The sequence below is a fragment of the Populus alba genome, chromosome 3 (assembly GCF_005239225.2).
Source record: "Populus alba chromosome 3, ASM523922v2, whole genome shotgun sequence".
Lineage (NCBI taxonomy): Eukaryota > Viridiplantae > Streptophyta > Magnoliopsida > Malpighiales > Salicaceae > Populus > Populus alba.
In genome coordinates this window covers 5856447-5884391 of record NC_133286.1, presented here as the reverse complement: position 1 = coordinate 5884391, position 27945 = coordinate 5856447, and the positions used below count along the sequence as shown (strand labels likewise).

Here is a 27945-nt window from a genome sequence, read left to right as displayed (position 1 = left end):
TTTAATTCATAATTAACTCCTTGCTGAAGGATGAAAAAAAAAAAAACTTAATATAACTGAGTTAACTCGTCAAATTCACAGTATAAGTCATGAGACTGTGTTGTGAAAAACAAATAAAAATATAAATTATAAAGTTTAATTTTTAATCAATTTAATATTAAAGATAATATTAAAAAAAATATTAATTTTTTTAAAAAAACTTAAATATAAATTAACTGCTAAAGTCGTGATAAATATTAAAATATAGTCACAAGGAAAAGTTAACCACCTATAAAATAAAGTTTGAAGACAAAATAACATCAATAAAAAAAAAAAATAGAAAGAGGAAAACTAGTTTGACTTGATGGCACAGTCCCCATTCAAACCACGAAAGATTGAAAAAAACCAATAATTTAGCATTAATCACAGAGAGGGAGTCAAAGCAAACCTAACTTAGCCAAAAACATTAATACTTCCACAGATAGAGTGCTTGGGGAGATCATTTTGCCATTATCAGCTGGAAAAGAAGTCAGCAATTCATATATCAAACAATTCAAAGCACTTGATGATAACTTTCAGCCATAAAATGATCCCACACATCCACTAACCTCGTGGAACTCTCCAACCTTTTAAACTTAAAAGTGCCACCCACCCAGTTGTTTTAAGGGCACTGTGTCGCCTTTTAAGCTTTGATCAGTTCTACTAACAAAACAAAGGCAAAGCTTCATTTCTTATTAGTCTGAGGGGGAAAGGAAAAGGAGAGCCATGTACTCTTTGTAGTTTCTCCCCACCTAACTCATTCTTTGTGTGCTTTTAGTTCATCAACTCATTACTTCTCTTTTACTATATGGGTGGGTCTCTTCTTTTTCTTTTAAAGTAGTGTGAGTTGTGACATGTACACTGTAGGGTAGTTTGTTCCTTTAAGCCATCTACTCGTGTTTTGCATCGTAATGTCATTTGAGTTTTTACTACTTCGTTTTCAATACATATCCTCCTTCACTTGGATGGTCGGGTGAGAGTTGAGAGATATCAGGAGGGGATCTTTCAGTCTCTTTACAGGTGAAAATCGGGATGCAGCTGGAGGGTTTTTTGCTGGTGATCATGTTCGTAGTTGTTGGTGCTTTGACTGTTCTTGGATCTCCAGGTAATGGGGTTTGGTCTTTACCCTTTGTAGTTCGTTCTTGCATTGAATTATGCTTGATCCATCCACTAGCTGATACTCTACATGCTAATCTCTGCTGAGTTTTTAATTTGGACTGGATTTGAGAATCTGGGCTCTATAGCTTGGTTGTTTCTAGGATCATCAGATTTAGAAGCAACTCCATTGTATGCAAGAACCTCCTTACTCTTGTTTGTGAGGGATACACATTTTCTAAAGGGTAGGTCACACAGTGAGAATTATGAATCATGAATTTGCTCAGACCTGTCCCTGCACCCGTTTCATGATCTTTCTGCACAGAATCTGATGTTGAGCTAACCCACCCTGCTATCAGTCATTGAAACTGAGATTTTGTTTTACATCTTACAAGGATTACCCATCTTGATTGCGTTATCAGTTTTATCAACCTTAAAATAGAAAGATAAATACTGCCACAAAATTTCTATCTATCTCTTGTTTAGTTCATTTCATTCAAATTTTACCTTTTGAGCACCGCTTTGATAAATCAGGCCTTATCTCTCTTTAATGAAGAAGGAAAAAAAACTAACACTGCTAAGATTTATTGTTTACTCAATCAGCTGTGAAAATGCCATTCAACTGTGGTGGTCATTCCAAAATCCCTGCTTTTGCTTGTTACTGCCAGGCAGTGAGCTGTTGTTGTTAGCATCTTCATGAGTATATGCTACCAGTCTACCATCACAAACGAAAAACCACCCATAGGTTCATCAATTTACTTCATTATCTGATCTTATGGTTTGAAAGCTGCTGCGCAGCTTATGCAGCCTTTATCATTGTGACAGAGTTAACAACAGCATTTGTAGCATTAAATGCATTATCATAGCTCTTAGCTTCACGGACACTAATTAAAGCTTGAAAAATTTATCATTTCTCATTGTCTTGACCACTAAATGATAACACAAAAAGTAGTAGAACCAATAGAATATGACTTTTCTTGATCTTGCAATCAGAATATAACTGAAAGAGCATGTATTTGTCGAGAAAATCAGCTAAGGGGTATCTTTGCAGGTTCTAGATTTAATTATCTGTTATACAATCAGCTTTATAATGGTTGATGATGTACCTCACAATTCAGTTTACCATAAGCATTCTACGCCTCCCTTCCCTCAATAACCATGGAGCTTTAATCATCGGGCTGCTACACGTTTTACACATTTTCTTTTCCATTGCTTGCCAGCTAGTTGAAGATATAATTGATGCAACTTACACTCACAGTAAGACGCATGTTCCCCAAGCCTTCAATACTATGCTGTTTCTATACGTTTGCTGGTGAAGTCTCTGAAGTTGAGCTGTTCTTTATCATTCAATGAAATAAACAAATTGAAAAATCACACTCAAAATATTTCAATTTCAGGAAGATAAACCTTCATAGTCAAGTACTTGTATAACGTTTTGCACCAAGCCCACTCTTTGCATGTTTCCTGTGGAATCAAGTCAATTATCAATCTCTTGCAAATTATATCTTCTTGTGCTTCATATGTGATGTAATCCAATCTGTTTGTTTCATATGTGATGACACCACTTTTGTGTGCTTCAAATTGTAATGCTGCATTGGTAATTCATTGATGCTGCGGTACCAGTTGCACCGTCACCAAGCAGATTGCCCCAAAAGCCCTATACTGCTTCCCCAATCAGGCCAAGCCAACAGCCGTCCATTCAACCAGGTGAAAATTTTTTCTTACAGAAAAAATGAAATTACATTATAATCGTGGAACAGAATTTCATATCCTGCTGCAAATGTGTCTTGCTAAAAATGGAAGCAGCATTCAATATTATTCTATGCAGATTTTTTCCCTGGATCCTTTTGATAACATATTGAAGAGGGTAGCCAGGAACTGTTTCCAAATATTCAATTCTAAATTTATGTTCTATAAAATGAAAGATATATTTTCAGATAATGGAAGACAACAATAAGCTGCATCTCTACGCTACGCCCTTGCATTTGACTACGTAGCACAAAACAATACATAGATGCCTTTTAAATTGATTACAGATTGAATCTTATATATATATATATATATATATATATATAATTCTATGATACAGACCCTGCCTTCTACTCAAAGCAAGCTCCTTCCAACCTCAGTAGGGAAGACATGGAAACAAAGGTGTCACACCTTCTTACAAAGCATCCCACATTTCATCTTCGGATCAGTCTCCAACTAAAGGTCAGTGGGTAGTCTAACATAATTTTTCCATTTTTAAGATTCAAGTTACCTCAAGGAATACCATGCCTTTAATTATATGTATATATATTTTTTAAAAAATATCTTTTCCAGTTGTAGCTCCTCATCCACACCATGCCATTAGGCCTTCAAGTATTGCACTTGCACCTTCTATTTCATCTTTTGGAACTCCTGCAAAAGAATGGGTTCACAGACCTGCATATTCTCCTTCAATCTCAAATCACAGACACCATGCTCGTGGAAGGAAGCATGTCAAAATTCCTGAACCATCCTACCGAATCCCTCCCCCCGAGTATAATCCACTTGGTAGGATTCTCTAACCTGATGGAACCTTAATAAATGCATTACATTAATTTGCCAGTTGAGCATTACCTCAGGAAGCACAAAATTTATCTGTGAATTTTTAGGCCCTTCTGCCTCTCCGTCTCCGTCAATGAGCTGGGAGTCTCCTGTACCTGCCTTATCACCTGCAAGGAATTTTACCAGTACAGGATCCTAACTTTTTTGTATTTGATTTAATCTTGGAATCTGTAACTTCATAATGTGATTGCTTACAAATTTCTCACTGAGATCATGTTTTCTGTCTGCAAGTGCCCTCTCATCCACCTGCAATGTCTCCTTTTGATCCATCCTTGAAGAAGATGAAGGCTCCACCACCATTACAGATTCTGACTCTGCCACCTCCACCTCCTAATGAAGGTAAAATAATGCACATACCTCACAGTATAATATATCCATTACACCATAATTTAAGATTTGGAATATCACGGATGTGCTTATTGCTAGAGGTATTTGCAGATTGTACATCACTAACATGTTCAGAGCCATTAACATATACGCCTGCTGGATCACCCTGTGGATGTGTGTGGCCAATTCAAGTTAAACTCCGTTTTAGTGTCGCAATATACACATTCTTCACTTTGGTTACAGAGTTAGCTGAGGAAATTGCAGCAAGTGTTGCACTAAACCGCAGCCAGGTCCGCATCATGGGAGCAAATGCTGCTAGTCAGGAGCTAGAGAAAAGCACTGTTCTTATCAACCTGGTTCCACGAGGAGTAAAATTTAATGATTCTTCTGCATTTTCAATCTACAAGAAATTTTGGAACAGACAAGTTCTCATAAAGCCTTCCCTCTTTGGTGCCTATGAAGTATTATATGTTCGCTATCCAGGTCATCTTTTTAACTTCCCTTAAAATGTTTTTATTTTTTTGGAAATTTCAAGGAAATTTAACCTTTGCCAAACTTCACTGGGATCATTTAAACCTTTAGACTCATCCTTGAACACTTTCTACTTGTTTTGAGGGACTTTTCATTGAGGCCATTTTATTGCTGAAGTGTCTGGTGAAAGAAAGCCCATATGGGCTTTTTCTCAAGCAGTTTAATTGAGAGGTGTTATAATTCTTATATTGCCATTTGTTTTCCTAAATTCATGCTCCTGAATATTTGCTCATCACCTCTTGTTTTGGCAATGTAAAAAACTACAAGCCATATTGATATACAGTTGGCCTGTAGGAGTTATTCTTCCCTGCCATTCAAATAAAAGTTACTCATTTAGACTTTAGACTTCATACTTGTCTTGGATTTCTAACTTCTGAATCTCTTATAACCTGCAGGTCTTCCACCATCTCCACCTTCACCTGAGAGCACTTCTACTGTTGATGACGGACCATATACCGGCCAAGATAACAATGGAAGGACAAACAAACCTTTAGGAGTTGATGTACCAAGGAGGAAAAAAAAGGGGCTTGGTGGAAGCATGGTGGCTGTAATAGTTCTCTCTTCTTTCACAGTCTTGGTTATATGCATGGCAATTGCTTGGTTTTTGCTTTTGAAATGTGGAACTCAGGTTCATGAACCTCAACAAGTTCTACAGGAATTAGAGTCCTCACCAGTAAAAGCGTCAGGTACAGAAACTTTGACCATCTTATACAACTTGTTCTAGAAAGCCCTAAAGTTGTGCACTACTTGAATCATGAAGTTCATCTTCTTTTTATTTTTTCTAATGAAATTAGTGATTTCAAATTGTTTTTCCAAATATTTTTTCTACATTCTATGTCATAAAATTCTCTTCTTTTCTTTTGATAAATAATTTTATTTTTCATCGCTTGGAAAATGAGATGTTAGAATTGGCATCCTTGCATGAAAAACTTTTTCCTACTTAACTTGCATTTATGGTAATCCTTGAATGTTGTACATTCTACATCATAAAATCAAGCTTTGTCTGTTTTTGTAATGTTTGAGCTTATAGATTCCAGTTTATACCTGGCAGGGGCTACTGGGCCTACGATTTTTGGAAGTATGCCCACTTCTGAATCTATGTCCCTCAGCTCTGGGGCAATGACATATACGGGATCCGCAAAGACATTTACTTTGAATGACATAGAGAGAGCCACCAATAGCTTTGATGCTTCACGAATCCTTGGAGAAGGTGGATTTGGGCTTGTCTACGGTGGCTTGTTAGATGATGGAAGAGAAGTGGCTGTGAAGGTCTTAAAGAGATATGACCAGCACGGTGGCCGTGAATTCTTGGCAGAAGTTGAGATGCTCAGCCGGCTGCATCACAGAAACCTTGTTAAATTGGTTGGTATTTGCACAGAAGGCCATACCCGTTGCTTGGTGTATGAACTTATTCCAAATGGAAGTGTCGAATCACATTTACATGGTGGGTAAAAACCAAAAATATTTCTGTATTTGTTATATCTAGATCATTGATTTCTTGAAGAAGTGGTTTTACTTTGTGCTGTTTTTCTGTTATTGTAGGAGTTGACCAGGAAACAGGTCCTCTTGACTGGGATGCCCGGATGAAGATTGCCCTAGGTGCAGCTCGGGGCCTAGCATATTTGCACGAAGACTCAAGCCCTAGCGTGATTCATCGAGACTTCAAGTCTAGTAACATACTGTTAGAACCTGATTTTACACCTAAAGTGTCAGATTTTGGCTTGGCTAAGGCAGCAGTGGATGAGGGAAATAAACACATCTCGACACATATTATGGGAACTTTTGGGTATAATTTACTCTGATTTATCTTTTTACATTTTATTGGCAGTTAAGGAAGTGAATTGATGAATTAAGGCATGCTTCAGGTTACTTATTTTTTTTTCAGAAATTGTTTTACAACTTAAACGCATATCTTATCATATGCTATTTCTTGTTACCAGTTATTTGGCACCAGAGTATGCAATGATGGGTCACCTTCTGGTGAAGAGTGATGTTTACAGCTATGGTGTAGTCCTCCTTGAGCTCCTAACCGGACGAAAACCTGTAGATTTGTCTCAACCACCAGGTCAAGAAAATCTTGTTGTGTATGCTCGCCCGCTCCTCACATGCAAGGAGGGCTTAGAAGCGATAGTAGACCCAACTATAAGGTCCTCCGTCTCATTTGATACCATCTCCAAAGTAGCAGCAATTGCATCAATGTGTGTGCAACCAGAAGTTTCTCACCGCCCTTTTATGGGTGAAGTGGTTCAGGCCCTGAAGCTTGTTTGTAATGAGTTTGATGAAGCAAATATGCAGAGGTCAAGAAGTTGCAGTCATGAGAATCTTCTAATTGATTTAGAAAGTAAGGATGAAGTTTCAGGTGAGAACATAGAAAGTTCACAGCCCCATCACCCCGTGCCATTATCGAAATCTGATTTGTTGACCACATCTATGGGATTTGAGGGTCACGAAGTTGGGTCCTTTAGGAGACATGCTAGCTCAGGGACTTTGAGGATAGGAAGAAGCCATTTCTGGCAGAGATTAAGAAATTTTTCCAGAGGCAGCATGAGTGAGCATGGATTTTCTCATAAATTATGGCCATGAACCAGTTACGTGGTGCAAATCCAGCAAGCTCTTTCCCTGTGGTTAGGTGGGCTTCCTTGACTAAACAAGCGAAAAAAATCTGTTATGCAGGCCGATGCAGGATGCAGTCCTGTGCATCTTGCAAAGAGCTTGGGAAGGCTCCACATAGAATTTTCTTTATTGAATGTCATTGAAGCTTAAAAACCAGCAACGAAGATGAACATTGTGCTTTCCAGATTCAATTATGCAACCATTAGCACAATGGGATACAATGCCATGACCTTATTGTAAATATTGGGTTTTTTCGACTGGCAATGCATTCCCAGCTTTTCAGGGTTCCATTCTTGCTGCATAAAGTTACTGTTTTTTTTGTTTTTTTTTTTTAGATTATGGAATCCTTCTGCTATACAAGATTTCCTGTATATGCATGGAGTAAAAGGGTTACAGTGCTCTTATTGAAAGGTGTCAGACAATTACACAACACATGGAATTTCATTTCTTCCTTCAGCTCCATGCATGGACTTCACTTGCATTTCAGAGGAACGTTAAAGAGGGTGTCCGCGCTCCGCCACGGGCAACCTTCCGATGTGTAAATGAAATTTCCGTAAGGAATTGAGCTAGCTTAAATGGCTTCGTGGATGGCATGGTAGACAGGTGTTCTTCGAAGACAGGCAAAATTTCAGGACACGATTTCCCTAAAACTTTCAGATAGTGTGTTTCACGTGTACAGCATTGGTGCAAAAGCGACACATCGTAAGCTAATTATGTAAGGTTGTTACGGAGAGTGACAGTGATAGCGAGTTTTTGTTTTTTTCTGGAAATGTAATGTTGTTATTTAATTTTTGAAAAAAAAATTAAAAAATTAAAATAGTAAAAAACAACAAAAACTCATAAAATATATTCTTGAAGTTTTTTTGAAAATTTTGCATCATTTGTAGCATTTTTTTTCAAAGAATTTTTTTTAAAAAATAATATTTATTTTTTTAGTGATTTGGATCCGACGTTGATGATAATTAATTCTCACTACAAGCCACACTAGAAGAGGCTAGATCTTCATTCTCACAGCTGCAAGAGCAACAACATAGCACCGTGACTTCTTCTTCTCTAGCAATACCATTCCGGTCGTTCTTCCTCAACTGTTCGCGGTTTCCATTGAAGCATCACAGCCTGCACCAGAAGAGACTCCATCAAACTAGCTTTGCACCAGCATAGTACCGTGAACTCCATCAAGCTGCAGCAGCGACCTTCTCTTCTGCACACGGAAGCTTCAGCAAGAAGAGTTTCTTCTCAGTCATGGTGGTTTACCGAGAGCATTCTTTAAGGATTTTCTTCAGCCCTCATCTCATCTTCAACTGTTCCGGCAGCAGAGAAGGATCTTCCAATAGCAGCCATGACAGCTCCTCCAGCAGAATCACACCATTGCTAAGCAAAGAATTAGCTTCAGTCGATCAGAAGCTCCCATCGCCAGCATGGGGTCAGTTTCAGTCCAGCAGAAATTTCCATCAATAGCAGATGGTTGCATCTCTTCTCCGTCCAGTAGCAACTGTAAGATCTTCATCTTCTCGGTCCGAAACAACCTCCATTAGCTTCAGTTACCAGCTCTCAACACCACAGCAACCCCTGCCAGCAGCAGATCCAACAACGCCAACACCAGCACCATGTTGGAAACAAATAGCAGAAACAGAGAAGAACACTACAAAAAAAATTGCTGATAAAACTCAGCAGCGGAATTAAAAACAGATAATTTCTAATGCAAATAATAAATGCTAATTTTTTAGCAATAGATTATCTATTATTGATTGTTTAGTAACATATTATCCATTGCTAAAATTCGGTTGCTAATTATATAAATCAACAACGGATATTCCATTATTGATCAGCAACGGATATTGCGTTGTTGATTCGTTGTTAATCAACAATGAAAACTTTGTTGCTAATCCATTACTGATTTGTTCGAATTTTTTAAATTATTTTTTCCATCTATTGAATTTTTTTTTAATTAGTTGGGGATATTTAAAAAATTATAGATAAATATATAAAGAACATAAATTAATACTAGAAATTATTTTATAAAAAAATAATAACACAAATAAAAATAAATTTCATAATAAATTTCTAAATCTCATTAAACTTACATTAAAATAGATAAGTCACAATTTAATAAATATGTTCTATCATAAAGGTGGTGATTGGTGGTGGAAACAAACCAAAATAATGCTGACCATCATAATGTGTGATCGGTATATGGTGGTCGAGGCCTAGGTCGATATATTAGATTAGACGAGGGATACATAGGTGTTGTCATCTGTAGAGCCACATGTGATGGCATAGATGAAGTTATAGGTGCCGACATGCCTTGGTCCATATTTGATGCCCAAGCTTGGTATCCATATTACTAAGAAATTTTTTGATTGAGGTCATCTCCTGTTGTAATGATAAAATATGACCATCTCTTTCCTTTATTTTCTCTTTCAATGCCTAAATTGATGAGCTAGGAGGTGTTGACTCCATCGTATAGAATTATGATGAAGCACTCGTACTAACCATGGATTTTGGCATACCAAGTGCACCATATATTCTACCCTTTGTAACTCCTCCTATAGCCACACACCAAGCTGCTCCATCAAATGAAAGATGATTTTCCTGATCAGCTCCATATCTTGAAATCATCTCTTTTTTGTAATTCTCCTACAATACAATTAAATATAATAATAAATTCATTTATATTTTAAATAATATTAAAGTACATTAAAAAAAATACTTACAACAACTTTTTTACACTTGTTATCGATGAATGTTTCAGACTGCTTGGCACTCTGATACAACACTAAAAACACATCATTCCATAGAGGTTCTTTTCCACCTACTTTTTCTTGCTATCAACAAACAAAAAATATTAGAAAATATAAATATAAAAATTTGAAGTCCATTATAATAAATATAAACAATCCTCACCATGCTAGCTCGATATGATACAAATGACACCGTACTTCTATAATGAGTGCTTAATTTACCATTTGTTTCAGTTAGCCGATTATTTCTTACAGAGTTTGATCTCATTTGAAATTCTGGAGTGAACCAAATTTCTTTAATCATTTTATTCCAATTATCATTGTGTATCCAAACTGGATCTTTATTAACGCAATCCATAATATTTGTGGTATCTCTGTCAAACATAGCTCTTTTACAAGCTCGTGTCAACTACTGGTTCAAAGCAATTCTAGTCTTATCTTCCCAAATCTTACGAACAATTGGTTCATCATCCTTAGAAAATATATATTTTTTCTATATATATATATATAACAAACAAAGCTCAACATAGTTGTTAACTAACCTATATAATTACAATCACACAATCAGAAGTAAAAAAGATGAACAAAAATTATTGATAAAATAAAAACTTTTTAACTACATCATAAAATGGAATTTAATGTCTTATATTCTAATTATTATAAATATTTTTTTGGTATATACCTTACCATTTCTTAATATATTCCTAAAATAGAATTAATTTGTCTTATATCATAGTAACATGACATGTTCTAACCTAATTGAAGTCGTTAGAAATGCAAAAACAATTATATATTAATTTATGTTTTCAATCAATAAAAAACTATTCTTTACATTAATTGTATCTAAGAGGTTCGTATTTCATTTTGGTGTGCATAGAAAAAAAAGAATGTAACATCCTCAACTATAATATCATGAAATCTCAAACATTTCTTTACTAATATCAATTATTAAATGATATGTCTAAGATTATGAAAATTTTTATAAAAAAAAAAATTAGTAGAGTCTCCTCTATTTTTATTGGGATCGAGTTATCGACAACACTTCTATTATATGTCATTACAACTTCCATCTTGATCCAATCATCCTGGATCACATCCCATCCATCAAACAATCTCTCAATATGTATATTTATTAATATATTCAAGTCTCATAATATTAATTAATAAGTCAACATAATTATGTCTAAAATAAAAATGTATAATCTCATACCTTAAACTCTTTAAAGAATTCATCCCTATAAGTTGAACCAACTTTTTTTCAATTGTGCCATGGTCCTTTAAAATTTGATCTCAAAATAAGTTCGATCTCACGCCCACACAATGAGTTATTAAAGCTTAAAAAAATAACAAAGATTCATTAAATTAATAAAGCTTAAAAAATAATTATAAAACACAATAACCTTATAAATTTCAACTTACTCTATTGTTCCATATAAATAAAGCTCTTTTTTCTTTTGTTTTTGTAATTGGATCCTTATGTGTGTCAAAACCCTTCTTTTGAACCTGTTGCTCATGATGCACCAGAGAAGATGTTGAACCATGGATTGAAGGGATATCATCTCAATCCTCTGAATCTCTAACATTACAATCATCTCCCTCATCACCTAATCCTCTTGCATTAACATCATCTCCCTCATCTTAATCATTATCGCTATCTACTCTCTTATATTGTTCTCCTCCATCTTCCTTAACTCTCTCATCTCCCCTAACATCCTTGCCCCTCCAATCATAATAACCCCCATCAACATCATATCCCCTAAAAGTATATGGGTGATATTGAGGGAAACCTTCTTGAGTTTGAAGTAAATCTTGAAAGTGAAAACCTTCGTACGATTGATAATCATCCCTCCGCCCATAATCTTGTCGTGTAGGATTATAGCAATCATGGCACTCATGATGAAAAGGTTGATAAGAAATGGATGCTTGGCTATTCGGCCTAGATGAAGGGCCATTTGATCTAGATGAAGTGGTCTTATTACTCCTGGAAGCTAATACAGAACCACATTGAGGCATGCTAGATACCTAAAATAGAATAAAAAATTAACATCAATAAACAACATTATAGAATAAATATAACTGAATTATTTTTAATTATTGAATATGAACTAATTAATACAATAAAAAAATCCTATTGAAAGTAGGTACTTATAAACATCTTCTTCAATTAAAAACTTCTGATTTTTGCACCTAACACAAGGACATCTAATTTTACCTCCAGATACATTTTCATCAATTAAAAATGCAAAATTGATAAATCTTCGTACACCTGCAATAAATTCCAGACAAATATGACCATCCTTACGACGGCGATACATCCATGATCGATCCTTATTAATCTAATTAACATAATTAAAACAAAAAAAAAAGAATATTATTTAATATATTTCTTAATCTATATTTAAAACTTTATATAACAAATTATCAAAATAAATTCATTAATAACTAGCTAATAATATAAAAATGAAAACTCTTACAATACATCTTTTATTGCTAATTGTTTTTACATTCTTTAATTGAGAGATCATAAGATGTGATTTAATTTAACATTAACTAAAATATTACTGAATTTGAGAAACATCCCGTGTAAGCATTGTTAATAAAATTATCAATTGAGATATTTTTTTTGTTTGAGATGAAACACCGATATATTTTTTATTTTAAATTTATTAATTATTGGTTGATGAAGATCCATGGATATTATGAATGTTTGCATTAAAATTTTAAATTATATAAATTTTTACTTAAAACTATTAATTTATGTGTGCATATGATTTTGAAGTTTCATAAATATCTGGTTGTTAACTTCTCATCTCATGCACTGCTCCCATATAGATTTTTTTTATAGGAGGCTTATCCAAGAAGTTGTGTATGTGATTGCTTGCTTCTAGAAAATAAGGTTCCATTTATGGTGTAAAATAATATGAGTTATTAGCAATATACTGTGACTATATAATGGCAATGAAATATACTAGATTTTATTGACCAATATTACTATATCAAGAAATAATAAAACATGCCAAATTGTTGTAATGAATCTTTTAATGCCATCCAAATTATTCCTACGCAATACACATTAATCCTGCCACCTCATGAACTACTGAGAACTAATACATATGTTACTTCACACACACACACACACACACACACATATATATAACGGCTATAATTCGTTAAGACATGGAAGATTACTGTCAAAGTTGACTAGTTCAATCAAGTTATTTTAGGTCAGCTACCAATTTCCTTGCGAGACACAATGTCTATATGCCTTAGGATCAGGAAATGACTCTGGGTGGAAAGTCAGTGCTCACTCCAATCAAAAGGAGTGAGTACTAGCTTCGAAGACTCCTTGGCGGAGGCTAGCCTCACACACGAATACAAGAAGATAGCAAACAACTAAGGGAAGTTGTGATTATGGTGTGGATTTATGGTAGTGTAGAGTTAGTACATCTGGGATCATTTTTTCTTCTTTTTTATATATTAATTAATTTTTTAATGAGATTTTGATTCTTGTAGTGGTATGCATATTACAAATCAATGGAACAAATATTTCTGAATTAAAAATATATATTTGTAATTGAAATGACTAAAATTAATAATAATGTTGTTACATATAAAATATAACATAAGCGAATGTAATTAAAAAAAAAAATCAATGAGAGAATGTAATTGACTTTAAGCAAAAGTAAAAATAAAAAAGGGTTGTTATTATTATCATTAAATGTATCTAGATCTTTTGTAATTCCAATATTAATAAAAAGTTTTAAGTTGTATTGATAAACCTGGAGGAGCAATATGCACAACCCAAAAACTTGACAACTCCAAATACAAATAAGTAATGTGATGCGATGATGGGTTCAACAAGCTGAAATTAAAAAAAAAAAATGAGATAGTGATAAGAAATATGTTATATAATCATTTTCTTTCCTTGAAATGAAGTTTTTAAGCCTACACTTAAGAAGATAAATAAATATCTGGCCATTTTAGGTGTCATATAATGGGTTATTCTATATTCTGAAAAACAAACTGAAAATTTCATAAAAAACCAGTTAAAAATATGTTAACTTTATTTGAAGTACCAAACATAGATTTAGAAATTTAACACTAAAAAGGACAAAAATCACTCAAAGGGCTACCAAAATAAAGCAATCATAAATGCAGAAGTTTCTCTGAATTTCTTGATCATTCGAACCTTTTTGTGTCTAAAGAAATATAACTATTTATCATCAATCCCTACTTTACCATAATGGGTTGGCAGCCAACGATTTTAACAATGTTTGTAAGCCTACATTTATGTTTATTGCTAATAACTTTATTGCATGTAACTGTACAATTGAATTCCCAATTTCCTTTACTTTTCGCAACATTTTTCATGCTCTGTTCAACGTAAATCTCAACCTCTTTTTTTTTTTGTATTTTTTTTTATACCTCACCCAATTAATAAATATAAAATAAAATACATTACATTAATAATTAAAAATATAGCATATGATGATAGCATATTTAACAAATAATTTGTAAAAAATCAAACAAAATTATTATTCTCATCAATAAAATTAGTTAATAAAATAAAATACATTATCTCTAAATTACAAATAAAATCTCTTAAATATGAGTTTTTTAATATACCTATTTTAATTTGTTATATCGTATTCCTTACAAGTGGATTCTTGGGAGCATAGCACGGTTCTTTGTAAGTGGGAGCACAACATAGTCCTTTGCAAGTGGGAACACACCACCGTTCTTTGCAAGTGGATTCTTGGAAGCACAGCATAAAAGAAGTTAAAGAAAGCAAAAGTGGGGTTATTGAAAAGGGATGTTTTGGAATTACATGTTCCTGGACAATAATTTAAGAGAAAGTGATAGAGGATGGGGTGGGTTTCTGGAAAAGGAAGAAAGGGACAAATCAATAGGGTTAGGGTTTTTTTATGTGGAGAATGAAAGTTGTTTGATTTTGAGTTTGTCTCCTCCCGTGTGGGGTGTTTTTTGTTTATATACTTGTACCAACTAATTTTTGACATGTTATATATATATATAAAGGTCAAATTTTGTTCTTCTCTTTATCAGCACAGTAATTGTAAATTGTGCCACCATATTAGCAACAGATAATTCCTTGCTGATTTTTAATATATTCATTTATTTTTTAGCAACCAATTTTTTGTTGCTAAATCCATTGCTAATATTAAAAAATTAGTATATGTGTAATCCTTTACTAATCTATTGCTAAATTTGCATATGAAATATTTTGTTGCTAATTTCCGATGCTATTGACCCTTTTTTTTAGTAGTGGAAGAAGATTGAAACTGATAAATGGTGGAGCTGCAGCTCTAGAGATGATTTTATTATATTTTTGTTCTGCTTTCCTAATTTCATAAACAGATGAGAGAGGACCTATATAACAACAGCTGAATTAATATAATCTAGTAACACTTAGATTTCCACAATCTAAAGAAATCAAAAGAACAAGAACCATAAAAGCTAACAATAAAAGACATTGAGAATTACAAATTACATTTAACACTCCTTTTTAATTTGTAATCTTCAAAAACTCCTTGAATTCTTGAAATTTCTCAATTGGAACAGTTTTAGTGAAAACATCTGCAGGTTGATTATTTGTGCTGATAAACTCCAATTGTATCTCCTTCTTGTTTATCATGTCTCTAATGAAATGATGCCTTAACTCTATCTATTTTGATCTTGCATGAAAAATTGGAGTTCTGGTTATTGCAATTGCTGATATATTATCACATAATATAGTACATGGTAGGATCAAGGATATTTTGTTGTAAATCAGAAAGGATTCTTCTCAACCATACTGACTGACAAACAACTTCATTTGCTGCAATATATTTTGTCTCTGCAGAAGATAAAGCTATAAAGCTTTGCTTCCTTGAACATCAAAAGATTGTATTTGTTCCAAGACAAAAACACATAACTAGATGTACTTTTCCTATCATCATAGGTTCTTGCCTAATCACTGTCAGTATAGCTAGTCAACCTATTTTCATCTTGTTTCTTATACAAGATTCCATGATCCTTGGTTTCTTGAAGATATCGCAAGATCCTCTTTGCTGTTGCAAAATGAAGTTTGCTAGGATTCTCCATAAATCTAAAGATAATACTAACAGAAAAGAGTATATCAGGTCTTGAATTTATGGCTGTAAATAATACTATCTGTAATACTAACAGAAAAGATAATACTATCTGTAATTTTTCATTTGTTGCCATTAGAGATGTTATTGGCTTACACTCTGACAAGTTGAATTCTTTAAGTGATCTGTAACATACTTTTCTTGTGAAATAAAGATTTTTCCTAAAGATTGCTTCACTTAAATGCCAAGAAAAAATCTCCTCAATCCAAGAGTTGTCATTTCAAATTCTTTCATCATAGCAACCTTGAAATTGTAACCATATCTTTAATTGTTCCTGCATAAATCAGATCATCAACATAGAGACAAACCATTGGAAAATCTTCTCCTTTCTTCTTTACATAAAGTGATGGTTTAGATTGACTTCTTCCAAATCCATTCTGATGAAAGTAGAGATCAATTTTATGGTTCCACACTCTTAGAGCTTATTTTAATCCATAAAGGGCTTTATAAAGTCTGTAGACTTTATCTTCTTCTCCTTTTAATTCATATCCTGGAGGCTGCTGAAAATAGGTTTCTTCTTGCAATTTGCCATTAAGAAATGTTGACATAACATCCAGCTGAAAAACTTGCAACTGATGTTGTGCAGATAAGGCAAAGACTATTTTGATAGTTTCCATTCTTACAACAGGTGCAAAGGTTTCTAAAAAATCAACTACAAGCTACTGAGAGTAGCCTTTAGCAACAATTATAGCCTTATACTTCTAAATGCTACCATCTTCATTGTATTTAATTTTGAACACCCATTTTAATCTCATTGTCTTTTTTCTTTTGGTAGATCAACTAACTTCCACATCTGATTATTTTTTATACTTGTCGTCTCCTTATCCATAGCTTTCCTCAATTCTTCCTTTCTTACTGCTTCTTTAAAATTATGAGGTTCTCTTGAAAAAAAGGCAACATGACATGAATTGTAAATGTCAGTTAAAGAATGAACTCTCTTTGAAGGAGATTACGAGACTGGTTCATCAATAGAACTTGATGAGCTTTCTTCAAACTACAAAATTGAACCAGTTCTAACTTAAGAATTAGAAACAACAAGCTGCTTTGGAGCTTGAAATAACTCTAGCATTGCTGATTCTGGATTGACTAAATCTTCCCATTTTCAAGTAGTAGATTCATAAAAAATAACATCTCTAGAAAAAAATAGCTAATACTTTTTAGGATTGAAAAGTCAAAAGACTTTATATTCATCATTATAGCCAATGAAGATAAGTTTCTCCCCTTTCTCATCAAACTTGTTTATGTTTTGGGAAGGAATGAGAGCATAAGCAATATTCTAAAATACTTTAAGATGACTGACTTCAGGTTTTTATTTATACCATGCTTTAAATGAAGTTTGATTTCTTACTGCCTTTATTAGAGATCTATTGAAAATATAGGCTACAGTGTTAATAGCTTCTGCCTAAAATTTATTAGGAACTCATTTCCCCTTTAACATGTTTCGTGCCATTTCTTCAATAATTCTATTCTTCCTCTTTATTACTTCATTCCACTAAGTATGTCGGACTATAAGTTGCCTTTAAATGTCATTCTTGTGCAATAATCAAGAAAAAACTTGTAAATAAACTCTTTTCCACAATCTGTTCTTAGGATCTTCATCTGGCACCCACTTTGTTTTTCTACAAGAGCTTTAAATTGCAAAAAGACAGAGAAGGCTTCTAATTTTTTATCAAGATAATAAATTCAAATGATTCTAGAGTAATCATCAACAAAAGTAAGAAATATCTCTTATTACTTATAGATAAAGTTTGAGTAGGACCACAAATGTTTGCATAAACTAATTCTAGTGGTGCCTTAGCTCTCTAAACAGTCCTTGAAAAGGGAAAACGATGTATTTTTCCTTACACACATCCTTCACAAATCCCAACTTGGTTCTAGATTAAAGGTAGACCAAAAACCAGACTCTTCTTCTTTAATAGCTACAAGCCATTGTAATTCAGATGCTCATATCTTAAATGCCAAAGTGAGAATCATCAAGATGCTCACTTCTCATAACGACATTATAAAGCGAATTCATGTTAAAATGAAAGATATTATTAGAACTCATCTTGACTACAACTATTCTATGATTTGTCTTCTTATTATAGATCTCACATTGTGCATCGTCGAAAAACCAGTTTATAACCTCTTTTTATCATTTGTCCCACACTTAACATATTCTAACCAATGCTAGGAGAGTAAAACACATCATGAATGCATTTTTTTTTTATTACCTTCATTTGAGTGGATTGCAACATCACCTCTTTCTTTGATCTTCACCCTTTTATCACCAAGTTCAATATAAGAAGAAAACTCTTCATTAAAAGTTTCAAAGTTTAAGCGATCACTAGTGATATGATGACTATAACCACTATCAAGATACCAAATTTCTTCTCATTTGTGTTCTGCGTTCATACATGAATAGAACAACTAATTTTCTTTCTTTGAAAAATTGATCGTGTTGTTCTCTCCATTGCCATCTACCTTATCTTTATGCCAGCAGTTTCTGTTAGAATGAGTGCAATTTTTACATGTGGTACACTTGAAGAGACAATCTCGAGTTTCATGACTAGTCCTCTAGTCCTATTCTCAATAAAGCAATATGAATTGCTGCCTATTTTTGGTTGAAAATTCGCCTTTTCTTTTCCTTTGCTTCTACATCTTTTCCCTTGCTTCTACATTTGCCTCTGCTGCAATTCTAACTTTCACTTGCTCTTTTATATTTGTATTTTCAAAAAAATATTTTCCTCCTATCTAATCTTGATGAAAACTTATTCCCCTGCTGTTAGAAAAATTAGCTTTGATATAAAAAGCCTGCTCTGTTGGTTGCTTGCTATACTAGTTTGCTCTTTGTTTATACACTTTAAGAGATCCTATCAATTCATGAATTGAAAGTCATGACAGATCTTTTGTTTCTTCAATTATAACAACTATATGTTCGAATTTTTAAGGTAAACTTCTAAGCATCTTATCTGCAACTCTTTTATCAGAAACATTGTCTCCATAACTTTTGATATGATTGATGATTTCAGTGGTTCTAGAAGAGAAATGCTTAACCAACTCATTATCCTTTATTGTAAGATTTTCAAATTCTCTTTATAGATTCTGTAGCCGAATGAAGATGGCTTTGTAAGAGCCTTGGAATTTATTTCTCAATATCTCTCATGCTTCTCTTGCCTTCTTAATAGAGAAAATCCTGGAATAGATTGATTTGCTTACTCTCTGCTGAATAAATCTTAAGGCATTTGTATTTCTTCACACATTCCTTATATTTATATGCATCTTCTTATGAAAAGAATGTAGAAGATTTTATCTAGGATGGTTCTGCATGTTAAACTAATTGAGATCAAACACAAAAAGGAGGCTAGAATTCTGAATAAACTGTATATAATGAATGCATAGTCTTAACCTAATTACAAATAAAGTATATATAGGTTAAACTGAAAGTACTATTCTACCCTTAATAAATAAGACAACATAAATATTATTTAACATCTCCCCCTCAAAACTCACGATGCGGCAGCTACAAGCATCGAGAGTTTTGCCAACTAGAAAACGAAAACGAGATATGGAATGCGCCTTGGTAAAGAAATCTGCAATCTGCAATGAAGAAAGGAACAAAGGGCAAAGTAATGGTTCCATGCTTGAGATGATGACGAGTAAGATGACAATCGATTTCAATGTGCTTAGTCCGCTCATGAAAAACCGAGTTGTGAGCAATCTGAATAGAACTCTGGTTGTCACAATACATAGGAGTAGGATGGGAAAAGAAAACTCCCATATCAGCAAGTAACCAACGTAACCAAATAATCTCTTTGGTAGTAGATGCCATGGCACGATATTCTGCTTCGGTGGATGATTGAGAAATAATAGATTGTTTCTTACTCTTCCAAGAAATAAGAGAATCACCTAAAAAGATACAAAACCCGGTAACAGACTTGCGATCTGTGGGATCACTACCATGATCAGCATCAGAGTATGCACGTAACTCCAAGGAAGAGGTGGATGAAAGTAAAAGACTTTTGAAAAACTATACCCGAAGATATCGCAAAATACGAAGAAACAGCTGCCCAATGAACAGTAGTAGGAGAAGCAACAAACTGACTAACAACATGAACAGCATATGCAATATCTGGACGAGTAATGGTGAGATATACCAAACTCCCAACAATAGTGCGGTATAAAGTAGGATCTATCAAAGGTAAACCATCAGAAGAAGAGTACCTTGCGTTAACCTCAATAGGAGTATCCACAGTCTTGTTATCAGTAAGTCTAGCCCGCTCAAGAATATCTGCAACATATTTCGACTGAGAAAGAAGGTAACCTCTAGGTGAGTATGCTACCTCAATACCCAGGAAATATCGAAGATAACCCAAATCCTTCATCTCAAATCGTCTAGCCAAATCTGTCTGCAAAACTGAAATACCATCAATGTCATCACCAGTAATAATCATGTCATCAACATATAAAGACAGAATGATACGACCTGCATCAGTGCACTTAATAAAAAGAGCAGAATCATGACTGCTAGAAACAAAGCCAAGTGACGAGATCACAATAGAGAATTTCTCAAACCAAGCACGGGGTGCTTGTTTGAGACCATATAATGCTTTCTTAAGCTTACAAACATATCCAGAGTCATGTGAAATACCAGGAGGGGGTGCCATATAAACTTCTTCTTGAAGATCTCCATTCAAGAAGGCATTTTTAACATCAAGTTGAGAAATATGCCATTGACGAATCGAAGCTACGGCAATAAGAGTACGAATAGTAGTCATTTTTGCAACCGGAGCAAATGTCTCCTCATAGTCCATACCATACTGTTGAGAGTATCCTTTGGCAACCAACCTAGCTTTATATCGCTCAATAGACCCATCAGAATTAGTCTTGATCTTATACACCCAACGACAACCAACAACACTCTTACCAGGAGGTAGAGGAACCAGATCCCAAGTATCTGTCTTATGCAATGCAGAAAGTTCCTCATCCATAGCTTGCTGCCAAAGCGGATCAAGAATTGTCTCTTTATAGGAAGAGGGCTCAACAAGACAATGAATAGAGGCTAAAAAGGAAGTAAATGATGAAGAATAACAAGAATAAGCAAAATTTGGTAGTTTTGTAGACTTACGAATACGGATGGACTGACGTGGAGGTGGATCCACAATCTCAGATGAAGCTTGAGGGGCTGTAGATGAGAATGGAGCTTCAGGTGTGCCAGAGAGTAAAGTACCAGTACCTGCAGAGTTATGAGTACAAATTGATCGAACATGGGGAGAGCTATCATTACCAGAATCCTCAGAAAATGGATCTATACTAATAAGATCAGATTTAGTCAGGTTATGAGTAGTGGATGGAATAGAAAAGAAAGGTATATGCTCAAGGAAGACAACATGACGAGACACATAAAGTTTCTGAGTGATTGGATCAAAACAACGATAACCCTTTTTACCTTCACCATAGCCCAAAAAGACACAAATAGCGGATCGAGAGGATAGCTTACTTCGTTCTACATGAGGACGAAGAACGAAACAAGTACAACCAAAGACTCTAAATGAGGAATAATCAGGGACATACCCATATAACTTTTCAAAAGGAGATAGACCCGAACTATGAGAAGATGGAATTGTATTAATCAAGCTTACAGCAGTAAGAACAGCTTCTCCCCAAAACTCACTAGGAACAAAAGTAGACAACAAGAGAGAACGAGCAGTTTCGACAATGTGCCTATGTTTTCTTTCAGCAACACCATTTTGCTCAGGAGTATCTGTACATGAAGTTTGGTGGATGGTTCCATCTAGGGCAAGCAATTGGCAAAATTTATTAGAAGTGTATTCCCCACCTAAATCACACCTAAAGCATTTGATCATAGTAGAATATTGAGTTTTGATAAGAGCTCGAAAAGCTGCATATATCTCAAAGAATTCAGAACGATGTTTCATTAAATAAACCCAACAATAACGAGTATGATCATCAATAAAAGAGACATAATATCGAGACCCTCCTTTTGTGGCAACAGGAGAAGGTCCCCATACATCAGAATGAATCAAATCAAATGGTGAAGAAGAAGAAACAGAAATACTTCGATTAAAAGGTAAAGGCGGAAAAATTTTGCCAATTTACATCCACTACAATCAGAAATGTCACAAGTTTTTCAAATTTCCTAAAAGCTCCTGTGGATGCCAAAAATCTCAAACGAGAAGACGAAACATGACCTAGACGGGAATGCCATAAATAAAAACTAGAAGATGAAATACTCAAACGAAAGGAAGACAAATCAACTGTAGTAGTAGCAGCGGCAACAGCAGCAACTGGCACTTTTAACTCATCCAAAATATATAGTCCATTCTCCCTACGGCCTGTCCCAATCAGCTTCTGAGACTGCAGATCCTGTATACAACAAAAGAAACCAGAAAACATGACTAAATAATCACCAGAATCACATATTTGACCAACAGACGCAAGATTCAATTTGAGTTGTGGAATAAGATAAACATTAGGGAGAGACATGTGAGGTGTGACAACAGAACCAACACCTGCTAAGGGCATTTAAGTGCCATCAGCAGTCATAACAGGAATGGAGGATAAAGGGGATACAGAGGTAAAAGATGAGGAATCTGGAGACATATGATGAGAAGCACCAGAATCCAAGACCCATTCAGAATGTGACATACCTGAGGAACTATGAGGCAACTGACCTATGGAAGAAGAAGTGGACATTGCTTGTGGCTGCAAGGAGAGAAACTTCTGAAATTGCTCAGCCAAAATATTAGGATCGGTAATAGAACTCGAGGAAGCTACTGCTGCAGTATTGTGGTGTTGTGGTTTATAACCCTGAGGTGGTCTATGAGCATTAGATTGTGACTGATTTCCAGGCTTCCAAGCTTGATTCTGATGTCTCAACTTAGGACACTGAGCCTTCCAATGACCTTTCTGCTTACAGAAGCTGCACTCATCGAAGCCAACCCTTGTGTGAGACTTATTCTGATGATTAGAAAATGACCTAGAAGGTACTGCTAGTACTGAAGGATTTGAAGCAGAAAGAATTCCTTTTTCAGAATAAGACTGAAAACGTATTTCTTCAGCCAATAACTCACTGACAACAGAGTCAACAGAAGGCAGTGGAGAACGATGCAGAATTGAACCTCTAAGTCCTTCGAAATCACTGCGAAGTGCTGTTAAAAACTGTACCAATCTTTGCTGCTCTCTACGCTCAATATAGGCACCACATGCCTTTAATTCTGTCGATTCAGTAAGAGCCAATTGATCCCAAAGATCTGTCATAGCAGAATAAAACTCTTGAATACTCATATTCTTCTGATGAAGAGCTCGTATGTCATTCTCTAATTGATACTGTTTTGCAAAATTTGATTGTGTGAATAACCTTTGCAGATGATCCCAAACCTCTTTTGCTGTCTCATATTTCGCCAATTGCGTACCTATTGAATGCTCAACAGAATTGTTGATCCAAGTAATGATCTTTGCATTATTTGCTTCCCATGTATCTATCAAACCAGCATCCCCCTCCTCAATATTCTTAGGTATCACATAAGTTCCACTAACATACCCCCACATCTTCTTACCCTTAAGGAAATTTCTCATTACATAACTCCAATATGAATAGTTCTTCCCATCCAACCTCACACTCACAGACTGAAGCGAATCATCTCTTTCAGTAGCCATAATCAACAATCACAAATAACCAGAATGCAAAAGCAGCGGAAGACAAAATACTCAATTGCAGAAACTAAACAAATATCTTCTCGAAATTATACGATTACTCCCAAAACACAAAACAAAGAGTACGAATTCAATTGTAGATACCAAATTGCAGAAGCTGAAGGGAAGACGAAATACCAAAATAATTGCAGAAACTGTCGAAATACCAAAATAATTGCAGAGACTGTCGAAATACCTAGTTGGATCCGCGAAGCTGTATTTGGGATTAAGCTTCGTTCCATAAAACCAGCTCTGATACCATGTTAAACTAATTGAGATCAAACACAAAACGGAGGCTAGAATTCTGAATAAACTGTATATAATGAATGCATAGTCTTAACCTAATTACAAATAAAGTATATATAGGTTAAACTGAAAGTACTATTCTACCCTTAATAAATAAGACAACATAAATATTATTTAACACTGCAAACCCTTCATCAATTAATATCCACAAGTCTTGTGAAATAAAGATAATCTCCATCTGAAAACTCCATGGAGGTGTTTTGGAAGAGATGGTTTCTTTTACTTGCTAGACAAACGAGAGTTAGTTTTATTTCCCAGTACTTGGGTTTGAGTCTAGAGGGCAACAAATTTCCCTTTTCGGTTTGGTTTTGTGAAGCAAACACTTGATGCTTATAACGTTTCCTCGTAGTGGGTGTTTCTGCACTTGTTCGAGGGAGTGGAAGAACATGGCTTCATGCTTTATTTTCCTTTGAATCTACACGCACTTTTGGCCTGGCACTGATCATTATATACCTTGTTGCAACATTTAATAATGTATGGTTGTCTTTTTTTATATATAAAAAAAGCAGAAGACTTCTTCCTTTTGTTTCTAAGGTAGTAGGTTAAGGTCGGTTTAAGTCAGTTGGGAGCATGTTTTGTGTATCTGTTGCCAAGTATTGAGCAACGTCGGGTCTGGGTGTAAGTTTCTCTGAATGTGCTGTTTTGATCTTTCAAAAATAAGAATAACACACTTTTTTTTGTTCGTGGGATAGGGTTCGAAAGCCATTTTTTTAGTATGATGAGCCATTTCCTTCCTGGATAATCATTGCGTTCTTTTTAGCCCATATGTTTTCTTTGGTTGAAGCCTGCACCGGTTAGGAAGCTCAGTACATGTGACTAGGCTGAGCCTGGTGTTTAGCAAAGCCAAAATTGTCAAAGAAAGATGCTTTTCTTCTTGGATTTTTAAGGCTTGTTTTTGCAAATGTGTCCAATGGAATTTTCCAGCCTTATATTTCTGCCTTTTTATTGTTTTTGTCTAATATTATTTTAGTCTAATTTTAATAAATTTCAAAGGTTTTGTTTTTGAAAAATCATTCTTTCAATAAATTTTGAGTTTCTTATTAGTATTTAGAATTGTGATCTATACTCGAGGTGCTTTTTTTATATTAAATAAATCAGTTTCTTTCCACAAAAATACCAAAAAAAAATTCTCCAAAAAAGTATCATTTTTATTTTAATTTGCATGCGGCTAAGTCTCTCAAAAATAAAAATAAAATCATATCTTACTTGAAATAAAATACATGGTGTTCTAGTATTTTCATGCAAAATTCAAAAAAGTATATATTTGCATGCATTTTGAATTTAATAACTAATTTATTGAATCCATGAGAATTTAACCAATATTTCAATAACTTATAAAATTTTAATTTATAATCATTAACGGTCAATATTCTAGTATAAATGTTGGACCTACAAGTAAACTAGTATTTAAATATCAGGAATTAACTAAAAAATTCTCAAAATTATTCTGAATGTTCATCAATTTTAATTGGGAGCATTTTTCACTACAATACACGAGTTGTGAAAAACTCTTTCGCCTTCCAAGATTGGTGATCCCTATTAAGGCACGTATGGATCATTTTTATAAGAATTCATTTGAGTACACGAGTAAATAATAAATTCAAAACATCAGATTTATTCACATAAATAAATCCTTTACTCGAGGCATAGGCTTCACCAGTTAGGAACTTGTCAAACTTTTAAATCATATTCAAACCACATAATACAACTTGTCTCAAAGTAGATGCATTAAAAATGTTAATATTTTCCCAAGCCACAACAATAACTACCCTAAACATTATTTCGTTGTTTATACATAAATTGGGAACACTTGCATCAAGAAACATATATGACCAACAACATACAGATACATGCTAGGACATCTTTTTCCATATGATTTTATTACACAAAACACAAAAGTAACTGGATACGACTTGTTTTATTCAAAAATCATGAAACCCAAAACAAAACATAATGAATGATCCAAGAGACCTAAGCAAACCCAAGAGACCTATAACATTTGTGCGCACTATTCCAGGGGGAGGAAATAAAAGATTACTCTAACAATGAGAAAATTCAAAGATAGATGATGCAACTTTCAAAGGCAAAAAATAAAACAAAACAAAAAAGTTGAATCAAAAAACAAACCTAGTAGCTGAAGTATCATAACGGAACAAACAATGTAGAATGTAGAAGAGAGAAAATACAAAGAACAGAGATGTTGGGAGTTTTTTTGTGAGAGAATCCATTAAAAACAAAAGGTTATATACTCCCCCATAAACCCATGGTAGCCTAGTTCCAAGAAAAAGAATCCACTTTTTTGTAGTGTTTTTAATGATTACCTTTACTCTCTTTTTTTAACTTAATATTATAAGGAAAATTAAGATAATTCATTGTGGATTATAACAGTTTAGTCACAATAAGAATTTAATTGCATGTCTTTTTAGTTTTGGATCCTTGATCTTTGGACAACATTGGGAGAGCTGCTGCTAGGTGGGATTGGACGTGTTTTTAGGTTTAGATAGTTGGTTTGGGGGTTTTGGCTCCTCATCACTCTTATTTCTTCTCTTAAAGTATTCAGTTATGGATATATTTGTTTTTTTTTTTTTTTTGCTACTGTTATGGTTTGGTTTCATTTTTAGGCTCCTTTTAATTGCTCTCTACTTGTTTTTATGTCATTTTCATGTTCTATTTTATTGTTTTTTTAATCAGGCATACTATTGTTGTTCTTAAGTTTGGTAATATTTTTATGCTTCCATGTCATTTCTTTGGATTAAAGGGTGTGGATGGGTTCATTTATATTTTTCATTGGTTTTCTTTCATGTCTCTATTTTAGGTCTACTAATGTTTTTTTTTTTTTTTGTTACAGATTGTCTTTCATAGAAGGAGATAAGACCAGTTTTTCAAGTTTATTATTATTATTATTAAATTGAAAAAAATTCTTACAATTGAAAAAAATTGTAAATTTGATTTGAAGGGTAAAATTAAAAATTATTATTATTATTATTATTATTATTATCAATAAATTTGAAAAACAATATTATTACTATTGAAGAAAAATTATAAATTTGATTTGAAGAATTAAAAACTATACAAACTTGGGTAAGATAAGTTTAATATTATTATTAATATTATAAATATTATTATTTTTATTTTTATTAGGGGAGTCGGACCCCAAAAACTTGGATCTAGTAGCGAAGCCAAACCCAAGTCCCACACGCTGGGATTTGCAGACCCACTCGTCTAGGTCTGACATTACACATGGTTGTCAAACCCAAGCAAACATATTTTTATTATTATAAATAAATCATCACAAAAATCTAATTTAACATTTTAGATCTAAAAAATTCAAATCATATCTTCCCATTGAAGTAATTCATGTTTTATGTTTATGAATTTGTTGTTCCTTCAATAAAAATTCTATCTTTTATTATTAATATGTTGTTGTTGTTGTTGTTGTTGTTGTTGTTGTTGTTCAAGTAAACTTGAGTTAAATATGTTTGTCAAACCCAAGTAATGTGGGTCAGAAAATTATTATTATAAACGAAGTATAAATAATTTATAAACAACAAACCATCATAAAAATCTAATTTAATGTTTTAGATCTAAAAATTAAAATCATATTTTCCCATTGAAATAATTTATTTTTTTACGTTTATGAATTTTTTATTCCTTCAATAGAAATTCTATTTTATGATTATTACCAATATAGTTTTTGTTCAAAATTATTTTTTATTTAAAAATACATTAAAATAATATTTTATTATTATTTTGTTTTATTTTTAATATTAATACATTAAAATAATTTGAAAATATAAAAAAATAATTTAAAGCAAAAATAAATAAAAAAAATTTAATTTTTTTTAAAAATATTTTAGAAATGCAATAAACAAATATGTTAT

General features: G+C 33.6%; 1 protein-coding gene across 1 annotated transcript; it reads left to right on the top strand.

Annotated features, from left to right (window-relative positions):
• Window positions 1-408: 408 nt before the first annotated feature.
• On the top strand, window positions 409-7463 carry LOC118031004 (receptor-like serine/threonine-protein kinase ALE2). Its single transcript, XM_035035287.2, has 11 exons — window positions 409-1123; window positions 2737-2820; window positions 3203-3324; window positions 3436-3648; window positions 3750-3827; window positions 3934-4041; window positions 4141-4512; window positions 4956-5246; window positions 5612-6004; window positions 6103-6346; window positions 6501-7463. The coding sequence occupies exons 5-11, from the start codon at window positions 3776-3778 to the stop codon at window positions 7141-7143; spliced, it is 2103 nt and encodes a 700-aa protein (XP_034891178.1). The 5' UTR covers window positions 409-1123; window positions 2737-2820; window positions 3203-3324; window positions 3436-3648; window positions 3750-3775; the 3' UTR covers window positions 7144-7463.
• The last annotated feature ends 20482 nt before the right edge of the window (window positions 7464-27945 follow it).